The sequence below is a fragment of the Salminus brasiliensis genome, chromosome 1 (genome assembly GCF_030463535.1).
Source record: "Salminus brasiliensis chromosome 1, fSalBra1.hap2, whole genome shotgun sequence".
In the NCBI taxonomy this organism is placed as follows: Eukaryota; Metazoa; Chordata; class Actinopteri; order Characiformes; family Bryconidae; genus Salminus; species Salminus brasiliensis.
The window spans coordinates 24,960,316-24,978,783 of NC_132878.1; the positions used below are offsets into that span (position 1 = coordinate 24,960,316).

The 18,468-nt window shown below is 41.3% G+C and overlaps 1 protein-coding gene across 2 annotated transcripts; it reads left to right on the forward strand.

Moving 5' to 3' along the window:
• Nucleotides 1-5,567: 5,567 nt before the first annotated feature.
• Nucleotides 5,568-18,263, forward strand: cdc42ep2 (CDC42 effector protein (Rho GTPase binding) 2). Of its 2 annotated transcripts, none has more exons than XM_072675410.1 (2): nucleotides 5,568-5,657; nucleotides 11,354-18,263. In XM_072675410.1, exon 2 carries the CDS (start codon nucleotides 11,629-11,631, stop codon nucleotides 12,367-12,369), a length of 741 nt encoding a protein of 246 aa, XP_072531511.1. In that variant the 5' UTR covers nucleotides 5,568-5,657; nucleotides 11,354-11,628; the 3' UTR covers nucleotides 12,370-18,263. The 2 variants fall into 2 exon arrangements, with proteins under 2 accessions (XP_072531511.1, XP_072531519.1); XM_072675418.1 differs by having other exon boundaries at nucleotides 11,358-18,263.
• Nucleotides 18,264-18,468: the final 205 nt, after the last annotated feature.

Here is an 18,468-nt window from a genome sequence, read left to right on the forward strand (position 1 = left end):
TTTTAAGTGCTTCTGATATTCTAATGTAGGGTATGTTGATTAGCAAATCATGCCTCTTAAGTAGTGTTCTAGATAGTGGTCCTGGTTTTCAAATGGGAATAGCGTTTAGGGGGCCGTTTCTGTTCCTTGTAACTAATGTTTCAGACAGGGCTCCTGATTTTGTAATGTAAGGAGTAATGAGAAGGGATCATATCTGCTCCTTGTAGTAGTGTTCTTGATACTGCTCTTGATTTTATCATGTTAAGGATATGGGAACCATTTGCAACACTGGGTGTCTTCCATCAGATAAGGAGCTTAAGGTATGCAGCTCTTTAGAAGTCGACACCACATGAATGAAAATCCATTGAGACCCTTTGGCGAGTGTGTTGGTGAGGTGATACTGGGAATGTGCTTGGAACACATCTGGGATGTGACGTCTAAATGCTTCATTAGAATTATTGAGGCTTTGCCTGTATCTCGTACTGAAGGCCTTCAATGCAAATCTGGCTCATTACCACTAGGGCCAAAGACAATGGCATCAAAATCCCACGTTGGCTTTGAACAAGGCAGGCCCGTCTCTTGCCTTATCATGAGTTCTTTGTCATTTAAAATCAGCAGTTAGTGCCAATGAGGGTAACAAATATGGTGTGGCTGATTAGAGTCAATGGTTTCACAGTCAATCCAGCTCCAATATACAACAAATAGAGGGTTGTTACTAATGTTGGAATTCAAAATCGAGTCTCCTAGAAGTACATTTGCTAAGACACGGATACTATATACAGCATGCTAGCTAAATGGAGCTCAAACAGGATAATATGTTCTCAGTGTGCCAATTAGTCCAAAAGTAGTCACACAGAGACAGGTTTGGTGTCTAAAGTTTCTTTAGCTAATAAGTAAGTGAAGCTTTTAGCCAGCAAGGTAGCATCACTGAAGCTGTATGCCTAAATCATCACACACTTGTCACAAGCTGTGTCACATTGTAACATAATGTCAAATAGACTTCCTTATGTGGTTTTGGACCATGCTGGACTTGAACATGGAGAAAACATGCTGCACAGCTAAAAACACTAGCAGCCATCTCAAAGCCTGAATTCTGTCTATGGTTTAAGCTCACTGATCAACTGTGTGCTGAAGAAGATTTGCACAGTGCTAAACTGGTGGCTATTTGCCATAGCTCCAGTGCAAAACTTGGACTGATTGACTACTAAAGCACTGCTGAAATATTATGAAAGTGGGTCATAGAGGGGCTAACTGTTCTCCTTCCTGCCTGTATGTTGACCTTGATCACTGACCAAAAGGGCCTAAAATCCTCTCCTGAAATTCCAGCTTCCTGGTACTGTGGAGGTTAGCTTGTATTTCTTTGGTAATGTAACAATGTAAAACCATCTGTAATGAAATATATTTTTATCTGGTGAGAAAGCAGGCAGTCTTTCCACTGTTATGCAACCCACTACTTCAGGACAGCATTCACAAACGAAAACATCATACTTTTGGTTTGCCCGCGGGATTCCACACCTTCTACCGTGACATCTTATCATTCCAAATTTTGTACTGGAGCCCGAAGCAGCACTGCAGGGTGAAATTCACAATTATTCACACTAACTAAAATAAGTAATTACTGGTAAACAAATATACTTCAGATTTTGCAGTTAGGAACACCTACCGACTAGCTTGTTCGTGTTATCCCTGTGTTATGAATGGTGCACCACCCAAATAATATCTGAATCAGTGACGGTCCATTATGGTGGCCCACTGATGAGATGTGAGAGGGGTGCTGATAAATAGTGCAGCAACAGATTAGCTATAATCTGTAATTGTAAACTCACAAAGTGCACCTAAATGTTATGTGTTTCTGATAAAATGGCCAGTGGATGTTGGTACATGGTAGGCATGCCTAATAAACTGGAAACTGATTGTGTACTGATGAAAGCTAATCATGTGGTTTTTCACCTTTTTTGTGTGTGGGGGGGTGCTTAAGTCTGTCCTAACAGTAGTGTGGTCAATTCAAGGTGTGTGTAGAGGTTTTATGCTTGGACTGGGGTGTGAATGAGTTTGAATTGTATTTTAATGATTTGTTTGTGTAAGCTAGTTATATACAGTTATAGTTAAAAGTTTGGACACCATTGGTCAGGTGACTTATTCATATTAACTACCATCAACCATTAATTAATACTACTTCATGGTTGGTGTGGCACAACAGATAACACCACTACCTGCCACTGAGCTACCACACCATGTGGGAGACTGGGGTTCGATTCCAAGTCTGGGTGACTGTGCTGCTCTACACCAATAAGAGTCCCTGGGCAGGACACCGAACACTACACTGGCCCACCTCTGTAATATGAGTTGCCTTGTAAGTTGCTCTGGTTAAGAGTGTCAGCTAAATGCCATATATGTAAATGTAAAAGACAAAAACCCCATGTATTTCATTAGGAGAGTAATTATTTATGTCTGGAATGTGGTAATGGTAACATCCTGAGGGGATCATTAATGCAGCAAAAGTAGTGAGTAGTGTATTGAATCATATCAGCAGTGACCACTGTTAATGGTTTACTGTAGGAGCTTCCATGTGTGTGTAATAGTTTAGGTATGACTATGAGTCAGCTAGTGTTTGCCGGTGAACGCCTTTCACTGGAGCTTTCAGGAAGCAGCACTGTGGAATGGAAAGGAGAAATTCCGGACTGGAGTGCCGAGCAGTAGGGGATCTAATCTTACTCATATTTCTCTGTTATTGAGAGAAATGACCAGCTACCTAATTCATTTAAGATAGATATGTGCTCTAACTGGAAATATAGGCCATACATGAGCCTCTGTACAAAGAAATAGCCTAGTATTGGTTGAGGAAAGGTTTAGAGCTACATGCACAATCTCATACTACTATATCTATGTCCAGATTAGCACTAGAGTGGTAGGTCTGTCTATAAACCTAGTTAATAGACAAGCATAACTATATTTTCATTTGATGGAACTAGTGCACAGTTGACCTGTCCTAAATTCCTAGCTTGCAGTCAGTAGTATTTAGTAAAGATGTGCAAGATTCCTCGATAAACATTGTTCCTCATTCTAACAGTGTGTTGGAACGTCACCACCATGTTAAACTGTAGAATATCAGTGATCACAATTACAAGAATCAGCATTCCGAAGAGTTTCCACCAAAGTGTGCTATCTGCACTTTGTTCACTGCACGAGCAGCATGCATGTGAAATATGGTAAAAGGCTTTGTTTAATCACGTCTAGGCTGAACAGCTCGGCAATCAGCCAACAACAGGCTAACAGGCATCTCCTCAGCAAGAGCACATTTGTGCAGAAAACACTGTTGTGAAATTAGAAATACCCTGACGAGTACAATAACCCAGCCAACATGTCCATGTGGGGCTCACGTGGATTGAACGTGGTCTAGATGGGTTGGTTCCAGCTCATGGGTGGGTTTGCACCCAGTTGGGCTGACCCAGGTGGGACCCTGGTGGGCATCAATATGTGGGACCAACATGGAACTCATGGACAAAACTACAGGCCTCACATGGGCATGTTATCTGGGAAGGGACTGGATACAAGCAGCACTACAGATTAGACTAGTAATCGAGTAACCTACTGACTGTTAACATCTGAAACATTGTGTAAACTGGGTATTGCGCATTTGAGAAATGGGACAACAAACGTTAGGACTGAGGGAAAGGATACAACCAAATACTTCCTCTGTGTGCCTTGATTTTGCCTGATCTGAATCTCATGGCCACACTACACATACTGACAGGGCTGACTGGCATGTGTATCCACATTGCTACTGCATCAAGGTAAGCAGATAGGAATAGATGTTTTGTTCATTCAGTCATTCATACATGGACAGTGAGTATTAGCTTCAGTTCGCTTCCACTATTGGCCAATTTAGAAAGGTGAGATTCCAGATCTAGAGGTCCAAAGGACTGCAGAGTTTAGCATTCAGCTAAAGCATTCGCTATCAAGTCCAGAATCTGCTAATGGGCTAACCAACCTCTATAAATTGAATTCAGTGTATTGGAATAAGGTAGATGCAAAACTCAGCAGAGTTCCTGCCCTTCAGGGCTGTTAGCATAGTCTGTCATGAGTGGAGTCCCACTGCACTGTACAACCTCATGTTGTCCTGCTTGAATACACTCAATTTTACTTGTGTACAAATCTTTGAAATGAGCAGAAAGGCTTTCCAGATTGCTCACATTAGCCACCGTCTGTCAGATAGGAGCAGTATCTAGTTACATATACTTATAAACAACTTTTCTATGTTCTTAGCCCATCTGAAAGGAGCCCCAGCACAGGGCTTTGTAAACATCCAAATTTGACCTATCCAAATCTTTCTCTGTCCCATTTCCTTGAAATCCTGTCCGGCGGAAATCAGAGTCTTGGAAAACTGTTCCAAGACACTGTGTTTGCGCTTGAGCGTGTGAGCGCCTGAGAGAGAGGCTCCAGAGTCTTCAGCAGCTCTCTATTCCCTATATTGTCCAATACCTTTATTTTTCTTAAGGTCCGCTTAGTTTTTTTTTTTGTTTTGTTTTGTTTTTACATTACCTCTGTCTGACTTCTACTTTGTGCTTTGAATGGCTGTTATGTTGATGCATGTTAACTATCTCTGCTCTGATTGGGTAACCTGTGTTGTCTCTTTTGGGTAAGATGCAATGTGCCTGAGCTGGCTGTAGTAATATGTGAGGGCCAACCTAAAGATTGAGTACCTTACTGAAAAATCCAGCTTTTGCTGGTGGCTGGTTTCGGGTGGCTGATGGTTGGTTAACCAGCTTTAGACCAGCACAGTGCATGTTGCATTTGATTGTGGTCATTGCCAGTCAAGCTGATTGTCTAGCTTGGTCAGGTTGATCATGCTTGTAGACCAGCTAAGCCATCAAACCAAATGTTGATCAAGGGTATATTTATATTTATATGCTATTTATGCTTCGCTCTAGCCTAAACACAGACGTATGGACCACATGTACCGCTTGTGTTTAGGGTCAGTATCAAATGATATGAAATTTGGATTTTCTATGATTCCATGACTACTTGTGTGTTGTAGTCATGGCAACCCCTGATTTCCATCACTACCAATGCAAAGAAACCTGAGTCAGTAATTTTCTCCTTAATGAGTCATTTCACACCAGACCATGCTGGATGCTGTTGTTTATATCTCGACCACTGAACTATGCAGAACCTTTAAAAATCTGCAAAACTCCCCCTTTTAAAGTCTTTCACGTCCTAAACACTGCACCGTATGTCCCAGTTGGGAACTACTTGGGATTGAGCCAGAGGGAGAGAGGGGAAGAAAGTGCGCTGGAGGGCGTTTCTGGTTTCACACTATCAGCAAACAGAGCTAACTGTATCGAATGAAGAGGTTATTTTCGTGAACCGAGTGAAAGAACTGACTGCGCAGGCACTGGGGGTCGTTGAGGGGGGTAATTCTGGCGTTTTTAGCCATGAAACGAGTCCGCGATGCTCGAGCTCCCCTCACGAACTCGTGCTTACTCAGTCACGCCCCTTGGGGCGGAGTCACGGGGCCAGGCTGAGTAACCACGAGTTTGAGAGGGGAGCTCGAGCGCCGCTGGGTCATTTCATAGCTGAGAGGCACCTGGAAAGAGGAGGCTCGCCTTATCCGCCGAACAGAAGGACGCATATCTGAAGAAAAGGGATTTTATCCGAGTGGGAAGCAGAGCTTGAAGGTAGGCTGAAAATATAACCACCACACGTACATTTAGCTTAATTTTAGCCGGAAAACAGGATTAATTCTTGGGGGTTCTGCTTGTGTGAGCACTCTCTCAAACGACGTGCTGCTTAGTTTAACTTGTAATGGAAAAGAAGACGAAGTTTAAAAGTTCTAGCTAGCTAAACTTTATTGGAAAAATGACGTGAAAAGAATTGAAATACATTAAACGAGAAATACTATTTACCTCAGAAAGTGAGCCTGTTGTGGAGGAATGGAGGAAAATAAGCATTTAAAAGAATAGTTCGTTAAAAAATAATTAAAATAAATTGAGAGAAATGTTTTTTTTATTTAGCCAGCTAGCTAACTCAGACAGTGGGACAGATGTTGAGGTACTCAAAAGAGTAAAATAAGTTATTTTGATATTTTGACAAAACCTGGAGAAGTGATGTAATACTGTGCGGATACTAACCTGCATATAGGCAATACTACCACCACCACCATTACTACTACTACTACTACTAATAATAATAATAATAATAATAATAATAATAATAACGTGTAGCCTCTATTCAACACTTCTGTGGGGCAGTTTAACGCATTCCGTTATTCTAACCGCATTAAAATCATGTGCTAAAGTCTGTTGGGGTTTTGTTTTTGGGTGTGCTGTTTTTTCTTTCTGGACCGTTGAACAGAGAACAGCTTTAGCTAGCTTTTTGTTTCCAGAACAAGCTTGTTGATCTCCCACTGGCAGCAAACACCTGCTTTAGAGAGTGTTAACTCCCAAAGTGCCGAGCTTATTAGAGCCGTGAAAGTGAGAATAATAAAGTGGTAATAGTGAGATACTAGTACAGAGTAATAATAATAGAGATCTAGTACAGAGTAATAATAATAGAGATCTAGTACAGAGTAATAATAATAGAGATCTAGTACAGAGTAATACTAATAGAGATCTAGTACAGAGTAATAATAATAGAGATCTAGTACAGAGTAATAATAATAGAGATCTAGTACAGAGTAATACTAATAGAGATCTAGTACAGAGTAATACTAATAGAGATCTAGTACAGAGTAATACTAATAGAGATCTAGTACAGAGTAATAATAATAGAGATCTAGTACAGAGTGATATCTTCATCTTTCAGTTTTTACCAGTGAGGAAACCACGCTTGTTGTGTTGGGTGGAGTCTCAGTGTGTTTGAATGATGAGCAGTGTGCAGGAGACTGGACGTGGATTATGATCGATATCTGCTGTGCTGTCCATTTCCCCTGGCCAGACTGCCTTTAACGGATCAAGCAGTAAATGTGCAAAAGTTTGCAGAAACCTGCTTATTTATTTATTTATTTTGGATCAAGGGTATTAACAGGAATTGTTTCCACCTTTGTGGCAGTATCAGCCTTCACCCTAACAACATCGTTGTGATGATTCCATTGCATTCAGCCACACCTAACGCCTAGAATTGGCTAGATGTGTATAAAGCAGTGCAACTGCATTTTCTGGAGGGATGGAGCACCACTCAATACTTTTAAGATGAGCTAATCATCCAGCATCAGTACTGGTATGTCAACTCATCCCAGAAGTATTGGCTGAAACTTCGTCCCTCCAGAGAAAGCAGTCCCACTGCTTCACAGCCCAGCACTGTGAAGGGTCTGTCCACTTCTAGCCAATGCATGGCTTTAGACATGGTGACGTTAGGCTCATGTTTGGCTGCTTCTAAGCATCTCCTTCTGTTGAGAAACAATTCTACATAAAGATTATACAACACAGCTTGGATGCTGCGTAGATGTACATTGTGTTTTCCATTTAATCACCTTTGGACAGTTGTGGCTACATTTTTTTTTACATAAATACGTACATACTTGTATCCATTACTCAGCACACAAAGGACACTTGTTTGTACTTTTAGCAAAAATGGTTCTTTAAATAATGACAATAATGGAGTTCTGTATAGATACAACCATGGTCTTTACTAAAGAACCCTTCAAGGCCTCTTTTAAGAGTAAAAGGTTGATGGTAGGGCCATCCCAGAAAATTTTTAATAGGATGGTGTATCCACCTACATACACACTCACACACTTGTTTATATTGTTTTTTTGTCAAAGCCTGCATGACAGTGTGTGTTCACTCTGCATTATCTAAGGAGCAGCATGGCTCGCTAAGTGTTTGGCTCTTCAGCTTTGGCAGCACTTTTGTTTGCTGCCCTTTCCTCGCCGATAAAACACAGGAGCCACAGTTAAATAATCTTTGCACATTGTGTTCTACTAGCAGATTTATTTTACCCCGCTGAAAGAAGTGATGAATTGGAATTACTTGATTCAAATGTGTAATGATTACTGACAAAACAGAGTAATCTAAAAGACAATGTGTCACTGTCTATAGTGCGGTACTACTAGGCGACCCGTCGTCTCTGCTAGACTAGAATATCTGTTGATAACTCTTAATGGATGTTTAGGCTATGAGAATTGAATAACTTATGATTCACCTGTTCCAAACACAGATAGCAGGGTGATAAGAAGTATGCGTATGCGCCTTAGAATGGCTTTTTTTCCACCCCTGATGTGACGTGTCGGGCCATACGACAGGTCCACACAGGACAACACTGATTCCAACACCTGATCCTACAACTAAGTGCAGTGGCATGGTTTTTGTTTTGATAAGATAGCGAGTTAGCAGGGGTTTCGGAAATTGTGGTAGTTGTTTTTGTGGCATTTAAGGGGTCCAAGCACACTTTGATGTTGATGATATCTTTGGGCTGTCATTGACTTCCGGAATTCCTTCTTAAAACCCATCTGTTTTACGTATAGTGGATAATATTGAAATCTATGATGATGTGCAAGTTATTCTTGTAGATGAAAACAACTAAAAGGATGAGGTTGATTGTATGTGAGTGGGTTAGAAAGGGAAAAATAAACCTTTAACCATACATACACAGCATGCTGATCAGTTTGACATCTCGCCCTGCAGTGAATGTAGTCAGTGGTTATACCGGTTCCACACTGTAGATTAGACTGAACTCTAACCTTGACACATACACGTGGACATTCCTCTTTATTGTGTGTGGTTACAAAAGAGGCAACGCCATGAAGCACCTCTTTGTGTCACCAAGAACAGAAAGTTAATTTGTTAATAAATGTTTTTAGGGAAAGCACAAAAACCACAGTCATGAATTTGCAGTGATTTGTAATGAAGCCAGCTTTGTTTCTCTACCATTCCTTCTTTCTTTCCCTTGTTTTCTCTCTGTTTATCCGTTGCCCATTATCTTCTCAGTTCAGTGAGTCAGCACACTGCAGCCCCTCTCTCTAGACAATGTCATTCTGTCACTGTGCGCACACACACACACACAAACTGTAGTCTGTGCGGTTCTGTACCATCAGGGAAAGGCATCTGTCAGCACACACACACACAGTACTGCGGCAGTTAGACCACAATTAGACAGTTAGAACAAAATACTATAATCTGCCTCACACACACACATAGCTTTATCTAACAATGCTATGTTCACAGCACCCCATAAATATTACATGTTCACACACACTTAAAAACACACACACAGCAGCTTCATCAGGCTCCACCACCAGAGAATTATGCTACCGGTGCATCTCCTCTAACTGCAGAAGCAGAGCTTTCCTTCATCCTGTGTGTGTGTGTGTTTCATCTGCAGGATTTGGACTGCAGCAGTGCACTCACCTCAGCAGTGCCACTAAGGCTATTGTTGGGCTGCTTCCTGCATAAGGCTAATGTTAATGTTTCACAGTAGAAACACACACTTTCTGTTGGCTTTGTGTGTGTGAAAAAAACACTGTAGCATTTAAAATCAGTCATGCTTATTGACACTGAAGAAAGCCCTTGCACACACGTGTTGGCAAACACACACACTCACATTCACTGTCATGCTTGGTGTAACTTGAGATGCATGACTTAAGGCCAGAGGAATGTAAGTCATACTCTTTCACCACTGTGTGCTCTTCCAACACACACACACATACAAACATGCAATATATAGACACACAACCTGCCGTGCAACACACACTCATTATACCATCACTCACCCAGTCATCCACATATTGGTGGACAATATGGTATAAACACAAAAAGCAAGATAAGGACGTTTTAAGATACACAATATTTCATGATATTTCTTTTTCTGATATGTTGGAATGGAACCAGAAAACGAGCCTTGTGGTGTAACAATGTAAAAACCACTGATTGGATTTGACATGTTCACACAGCCCTGAAAAAAGTCACATCTGTGTTACATTAAAGCAAAAAATCTGATTTGAGTAATGTGAAGTCTGGCTGTGTGAATGTAGCCTAAATCCACTAATGCTCTGAATCCACTGATGCTCTCTTTATGATGACGTGGTTCTAATGATATGAAAGTACTAATGATATTTACAATATGGTCAGAAAGTCAGTAATTGTGACGTAATTTTCTGACAGTAATGGTAAATACTGTTTAATCGACCAGCTGTATATTATACATTAACACACATTAGTGATGTGTAGCATCCTCCAAAATGCACAGCACTTTGCATGTTTCAGATAAACACATTGACTCAGTAAACATTCTCTCTGAAGCATGACAACAGTTATTAGTGTAATTTATAGAAAAGAAAACCGTTAATGGCTTTTACACATCATTGCTATTATAAAAAACGTTTTACTTATTTTTTTACAGCATCTGAAAACACCATCTACACCAAAATACTGATGATAGCTTGTGGATAACAAATTAGATTTGATGTAGTATGATGACTTGAGCATAGTGTAATACCTTGGGTAGTGTGGGGTGGCATATTAGCTTGTGGCTGCTATGTCACATTAGAAGACTATGAAACGTAACATTTGCTTTTGTTTACTTTTTGTTGAATTCCTTTAAAAAAAGCTGAAAATGACAACATTACCATATTAATAAAACACAAACACAATATGCTAAGCATTTCAATTGTGGGGGGGGGGGGTGACTTCTTTTGTTGTCTTTCACCACAAAAGAAAGAAATCACTAATCACACAGGCAGAACTGTGAACGATGGTGTCAGTGAGAAAGGTGAGAGAAAACAGTATAATGGACTAATCAGTCGATTCATCAGATAGTTGTTGATAGATTCAGTGATTATAGAAGTAATTCTTAGTTGTAACCCTGCACTCCAGAGAGACTCATTCCGGTTTAGTTCAGTCCACTAATCTCATCAACTGTGGAGACATGACACTCACCCCGACCCTTCTCCAAAGCTGTGCAACTGCTGTGCCAACATTAACAAACAGTGATTATCAAAAAAACCCACAGCTCCAGATGACTGATTTATTTCCTGTGCCTCCTGCTTATTAAAACTCATCTCAATCTTTTTTTCCAACTGTGCTGATGCAAGAGAGAGAATGTTTGTGGAACATCTAATGAAATCTGCCCTAAAGGATCCTCCATTATATAAGCATGGAGCAAGGCCTATTCTTCCTCTTTACCGCTGTGCTGTTGCCTGTTTACTTTTTTCAAGTTTTGGCTCTTCGGTCTGAGGTGTAAATAAATGAACAGATTGAAGATATAAATAAACAGAGACATTGCAGGGAAGCGAAGTTTACATGGATGCATGGATGCTATTTAGAGAATCTAACGTCTCCATGAGGAATATTTTACATTGGAGTGTGTGTTTATTGTGTTGTCCATTAGAGTATATATGCTAATGTTTCTTTCTCTGTCTCTCTCTCTTTCTCTCTAGGCAGGATGGAGTGACATCCTGTTGGAAATTCTGTCCCACTGGGAATAATTTCTGTGCTACCTTTGAACGGAAATTGCGGGAATGTTCTTGCCCTACAGACGCTGATGCTAACACTGAACTAGAGCCTTCACCTTCAGTTCATCGGCTTCATCCTCGTCTTATTTGTTCTGTTCTCCTCTACGTCTGCCCCATTTCTGTCTTCTATTTCCCTCTGTCTGTCCACGCTGCTTCAGGAGTTGTCTCTGTGTTGCTCCGGGCGACAGCAGGTGTCAGAAATGTCTGCCAAAGCTCCTATTTATCTGAAGCGGCGGAGTCGCAAAGGCAAAAAGGAGAAGCTGAGGGACCTGCTGTCGTCTGACATGATCAGCCCTCCGCTGGGAGACTTCCGCCACACCATCCACATAGGTAGCGGGGGTGGCGCAGACGACCTGTTTGGTGACCTTTCTTTCCTACAGGGCAAGTTCCACCTATTGCCTGGCCAACAGGCTAACCAGGGTCCATTCCAGTTCAACCGCACAGCCAGTGTGAGCGCCAGCCAGCCACCAGCCAGTGAGAGCTCTCCGCTGCTAAAGAACGCTCTGTCGCTTCCAGTCATTGGTGGAGTGCAAGCGCTCACCCTGCCAGCCCAGACCCCTGCTATCTCCATTGACGCAGCAACAGTCGTCACGCATTCTCACCCCTTGACCACAACAACATCAACAGCAACAACTGCAGCATCTCTCTCCCCGCCGCCAAAGCCTCCGAGGTTGCACCTGGAGTCACCTCACACGTCACGCCCTGCTACACCGGACCCTAAGCCTCGCTCGACCGCAAAGGAAGAAGAGAAGCGTGGGAGGGGTGAAGGCGAGGACGAGGAGGAGCGTCCTTATCTTTCTCATGCAGGGTCTCTCCTCTCCTTGCATCTGGACTTGGGACCATCCATCCTAGAGGAGGTACTGCAAATCATGGATGGGCAGAGGATAGGAGGAATCAACGGCGGATTTGCGCCCAGCGGACGACAAGAGATATACACCTGATATGAACAATGAACTAAATGGAGAGAGTCCTGGACTGGAGGTTTGCTTTGGTGTACAATTTTGAATGTCTGCGCAATCAGAATCATAACTAAGACTTCTGTGAAAAATAATAGATGCTCTCCCACACCTTTTCTCATTTGGAAGGGGGGCCCACAGGTGATTACATTTGCACAGGACCTAGAAACTAATGGAACATTCCGGTTTCTTCTAAGTGAGCTGCTGGATCACATAGCTGCTGGAATAAGCAGTAAGCTTTCGGTTTCTGAACTGCTTTTAGGTTTTGAAACGTCTTCTTCACAGTAGGAGTTTGTTCGTTTGCTCTTATTTAGTTTCTTTCTCTGGATCTCACCGTGCTGAGAGAGAGGAGAGAGAAGCCTTCTGCTTTGAGGATGTCCCGAGGATCACGGACAGCCAATGGATAGGAGGACTCAACGAACGACAAGAGATCTACACCCTTCTAAGAGAGGGTAAAGAAAGAGGGGTCATGTTGGATACACGCTTCCAGCTTCTTATTAAACTACTAGATCACATGGGTGCTGACTCAAAGAGTAGCCCTGCAGCTTCTACACTGTTTTGTCCTTGAAAGCACTGTCCTTCACTGTCCAGAGCTGTGAAGGAATGTTTGGCCATTTTGCTTTTCTTTCTCCAAACCTTGCAATGTGGGTAGAAAATGTAAAAAATGACTTGAGCTGCACCATATAACGTTTGGTATCTGCTGTTGCAATATTGGCCTTCACAAAACTGATATCCCAAAAGAACAATGTAAATATGCCCAAAGCAAACGCTCAGTTATGTGCCATGAAGCATCCTGACAGATCATAGATGTTCTTTGAGCGTTGGGATGAGAAAAATATTTTGGGCAAGAAAACAATGCAGTCTTCACAACTTAAGTCTTCACTGAAGTGTTTATAATACATTGCAAGGCAGATCACAATTACAGTAGACCGTACTGTCCAAAGGTCTGCAGAACGTGGTCTGTTCAGCTGTTTATCTTGGCAGTGACTCTTTATTTGTTCAAAACAAAACCAACCAACTTTAGAATAAATACAAATAAACAGTACATTGTGATGGTTGTGTGATTGAGTGGGTTAGGTCTCCTGGAGGAAGGCCCATATTTCCAGTTCCCGTCCTAGTTTATCTAGTCAGTCTTTAATTAAAGTAAACCGGGTGAGCTGCTTGTGAAGCTGAACAAATCCATAGAGTGTCTGGAGTTCACAGAGAAGAACAACTAACCTGTGCTCCTCTAACCATGTTCTTCTAACTTTCTATCAGTAGCTTCTTTAAAAAGAAAACACCCTATTCGTTTTTAACTGTATTTATGTATGTTTGTGTTTAATCTAAAGCCTACACAGGCAAAAATGCACACACTCTGAAAAATAAAGGTGCTACAAAGGGTTCTTTGAGTGATTCTTTTGGTGTCATAGAGAAGCATTTTTGTAAAAGAGCCTTATGCGTGGTAGTCAATATAAAGGTTCTTTACACTAACAGCTCACAGGGTTCTTTTTCATGGCATTGTTCAAAGAACCATTTAGCACCTTCATTTTTAAGGGTGTCCTGATGAGATACATCATTTTATAGAATCTTGTTGGCTGTGTAAGATTTCTTCCCCATGTACTGCATGTAGCACCATCATCACAGCATGATGTTATGTCAGAATTCTTCAGCTAATGGCTAAGAGCTGAAACTCCCTTCTGTTAAATGGTCTTCCTCCTTCTACCTGAATATATATTTTTTAATGTGAAAAGTTTTTTTTTCTTCTGCACAGCTTGAGCTGTTATTAGAGACACACTGTGTGTGTGTGTTCAGCCTGGATCAGTTTCAGTTGAGAGATTAACTGCAGGAGAAGAAAAATGACCTTTTTTATCACTCTTTCTCTCTCCCGGGCTCTTTCTCTCACTGATGCAATGACATCACCTTGGTGGTGAGCCAGGGTGTGTACAGGGGAAAATGTGTACCCCTCCCTGTGATCTGAGACTCCTTTTTACCAGAGAAGTTTGTCCAGTGATTAAAAGAAAAGTCAAAATAATAGAATCCCTGCTGGAAGCTTAGAAATTGAAACTACCTGCGTCTTCCTCTTCAGTGGAAATCTTAATCTTTGAGTGAAGTTTTATCATTGGTTGCTTTTTTTAGATGCTTCTCTGCGCGCTCCCCCCAGGGCTGTGGCAGTTGATCCTTCTTTTGTGGAGGTGAGCGGATCAGGTTTTCATCTACACATCTTGACTGCGCCTAAGGCGTTTAAACCATTACTATTCAAAAGACTTCTGCGTAGCAAGCAGGCTATCAAGTGAAGTCATGTGACAGAAGGTAGATCATTACCACATTGACTAACTGTGAAGGTGAACGGACAGTGTTGTCACAGTGTAAACTCTGAGGCTATATAGAAAAAGAAGCAAAAAGAAGACTGTTCAGGCCCATTGCCCACATTTCTGCAGGTGCCTCAGGCCTGAACATGCCATTAGAGATGCCTGCCTTACTGCTAATGTTTTACCCGGTATTTTTCCCCAGCTGAATTTCTGATCAGTCTGGAGACACACCATTTACATTGCTGCCAGCACTAAAGAGGCCTTAAGCTGTATGTCATATTGTGTTCATGACTAAGGGATCTGGGAACTGGGAAGATTCTGACCTCTGCGTAAGGAAAAATCTATTTGAGTGTCCTTCCAACTTTATGATTTTCACTCAGACTCAAGTCAAAGTTTCTCAAGAGGCTTCTCTGAGAGTCATTTTAACATGGCAGCAGCCATAGAACAAGAAGTAATAGCATCTTCAGTTTTTATGCTTTTGTTGTGTACTTCTTGTGTATCATATGCCACCTCTTAATGATATTGGTAAACACAGAGGGATACCAAGAAAAATGATCATGTTAAGCCATTCTGTGAAAGATTTTAAATCAAACTGTGCTCCCTGAACATTCAGTTGTCTCATAACCCACTGTTGGAATAATTCAGCACTAAACAAACAACTGTGTAATTCAAATGTAAAGGCTTTTAGAGCTTTTTATACACACAGCACCCAAACAAGCATCATCTTACCTTAAGATAGAAAATAAAGAGCTCCTACTTGTCATAAATGTGGCATTAGCATATGTTGTTTCTAACTGTATTTGTTGTGGGTCATTTTTATTATTTCTACTCATTTAAAGCGTCTAGTCAGTCTTGCTACTATCTTAAGATTCTCCGAATATCCATGTAAATGAATATTGTCTTCAAGGAACATTTCTCACACATCACAGCTTGTATTGTTTTGTCTTGAATGTGAATTTCCTCATTTTCCTGAACTTGGTGATGTTTTGTTTGTTCTTGTCAGTGCTCAGCCATATCTGGGGTTTACTCAAATCTCTGTTTTTATGGAGGGGTATTATTCCACTGTCTTTTACTGGTATAATTAGCAGTACTGGGCACATACAGCACTACAGTGGCCGACATTTATAAAACTAATAATGGCACTGTGCCACTCAAAACGTCCGGTACTGCAGTGTAGCCCTGTTTATTCAGTCACTGTTGTGATTCTCTGTGTGCCGGCTTCTTAGTACTGTCGCAGTATCGGAGTAAAAGCTCTTCAAAACTGACCTTTTTAATGGCCTAATGCAAATTGGGTGTCGACATGTACATGCTACACCAAAGAAAACCAAAAATCTATGCTAAAATACAGCAATAAAAACAATATTGTGGTTTCAAAAGGAACCATAACTTCCATCCACTTTCGAAATGACAAAGGAGGAATGGTGACAAAGCAACAAAAAGAGGGAAAGACACAGTATCCAGATATACAAGTCCCAATACTTCACATAAACTGTGTGGTTGTGCTGAGCAGTTGCGGTGGTGCAGTGTTATATATCACACACAAATGAGGAGAAAGCACAGTAGTGCCACATATAATGATAAGAATGCCTAATTAATAAATGAGCCAACATCAACATTATTTGCACAACAAATCTGTGCATCTGAGTCCATTATTATGAATGACTGTTGAACGAGACGGCAGCAAAACTACTTGCCGCAACAATTCAAGAGGACTGGTTAGACAAGAAGCACTTAAACAAAGGCAATAAACTAGAGTATGTGGTAGCTAGAAGCATGTTTTGCTCCTTGAACGCTGTATAGAGCCAATTCACACATTCTGACTGGATGAGTGGATACAAAAAAACAACACACATGGCTGTTTCACATAGTTCTTGTGCACAATCAGCTGAAATGTGCAATGATTAGGTTTCAGTCCATGATGCTTAGCTGAATGTCTTAAATGGGTTTCATTAATGAATAAGCTTCTGCAGGGGTGGCAAATGCCAGTCTTTGAGGGCTTTTCCTGCTCAAGCACACCTAATTCAACTCACCTGTTTGAGCAGGGAAATCAGTAAACCCTGGCTTAGGGTCTTTAGTCACAGCTTTAATATATTGACAGTGTAAATGTTCTAACATGTATAACGTTGCTGACTTATGTCATTTTACAAGAGAACTGTATTCTTATTTGGAGGGTTTGACATTTGACAGTGTTTAATTATACTTCTTACATCCCTCTATGGGGCATCACTGAACACTTTCTATTCTTTGTGTGTATTGTCACATTAACAGCTTCAGCAATCACCGTAGTAATGGCACAATCACTATAGAATGGTTGACTGACGTTCCGGTAGTTGAGTGTTATATCTGTGCGTCTGATGATGAATAGATTTCGCATTGTTGTCCAGTTTGTCCACCTTCACCCTCTCGGCTTGTTCTGTGATTGCGCACTGTGAGACGTACTTTCCATCTTAATGGGACAGTTTGCAGCTGGTATGTTCTTGGCCCCGATCTCGACTACTGTTAGATTTGAAATATTGAACGTTTATTATTAGTCACTTCTCAGAAACACACACACACACACACACACTTCTGTTCGGTGAATGGAAAATGTGATTAGATGTTCTGTCCTAAGGAGAGGATATCAGGGGCTTTGCTGATGTAATAGCAACTGTAGAGTGTGAGTTGCCGTAGACACTGTTGCCAAGGTTCTGTTGTCATAAATCCGCAAAGCTGGCTCAATGACTGGACTCTCCTGGGAAGGTGAAGACCCCGGCCTCACATGGCTGGTCAAAGGTGGTCTTTTTTTGTTGGAGGTTTCTTTCTTTTTTATTGTTCTCAAGGTGACGCTATAACACCTGATCATGTGCTTTCCTTTTTCTTTTTATATTCAACCTGTTTTTTGGGCCAGATTCTGTCTGTATAACCCCAGTTCTGTTTCATCCAAAAGAGAAGTTTGGGGCGTTTTCACACCTGCACTTTTTAGTCTGGTCAAATCAGATGTGTGTTTTCTCTTGTTGGGTTTGTTTTGACAGTGTGATTCGTTTGGGCAGATGTGAATACAGCAATCACACTTGGATGCGGACCAAGTCCTGTCCGGTCTCAAGCAAACTCTGGAGTGGTTAAATTTTTTTGAGAACGTGATCTGAATTGCTTAGAAATATACAGTAATCCAGAACACAGGACATTCCTCCTCTATGTACTTTCCTGCTCCCCGCCCAGACAGGTCTGAGCAATAAGCAGAGGGAATATGGTCACAACGAACTACAGGTGTGAAAACGCCCTTAAACCCTAAAAATGTGTCCTGAATTGGGGACACCCTGATCAATTTCTGACACTGGAGAAATAATTTTGCAAACTTACAAACTTACATCATTACCACTGTGATCTTTCACACTACCCGACGGACTTTTACTGACCTGCCTGTAAACATCTTGTGCCAACTCCAATGTTTTTGTGCACTGGAGGCATTTGGACTCTGGTTGATTCTCTTGCTGCTGCTACTGTGTGAACTAGCCCCAGTTGTACATGATGATGAGATGATTTGAACATTTGCAGAAAATAACAAGCAATAGAGCATTTATACATGATGAATAAATGTATATTTTAGAAAAAGCAATGATCCGTCCTCTTCTTTCTTCTTTCAAATCTTTAGTGAGTTTAATGTCTAACAGAGCAAATAATGAAAACACTTGAAGTCAGATGATATGAGTAGAGATGGTTTACTAAAGAACGCAAGGTTCCGTAAGGTTTGTAAGGTTCTTCAGTAAACCAGCGGCCGTGCCATCCTGTTTACTGTCACATAGAAACAGTTTTAGGG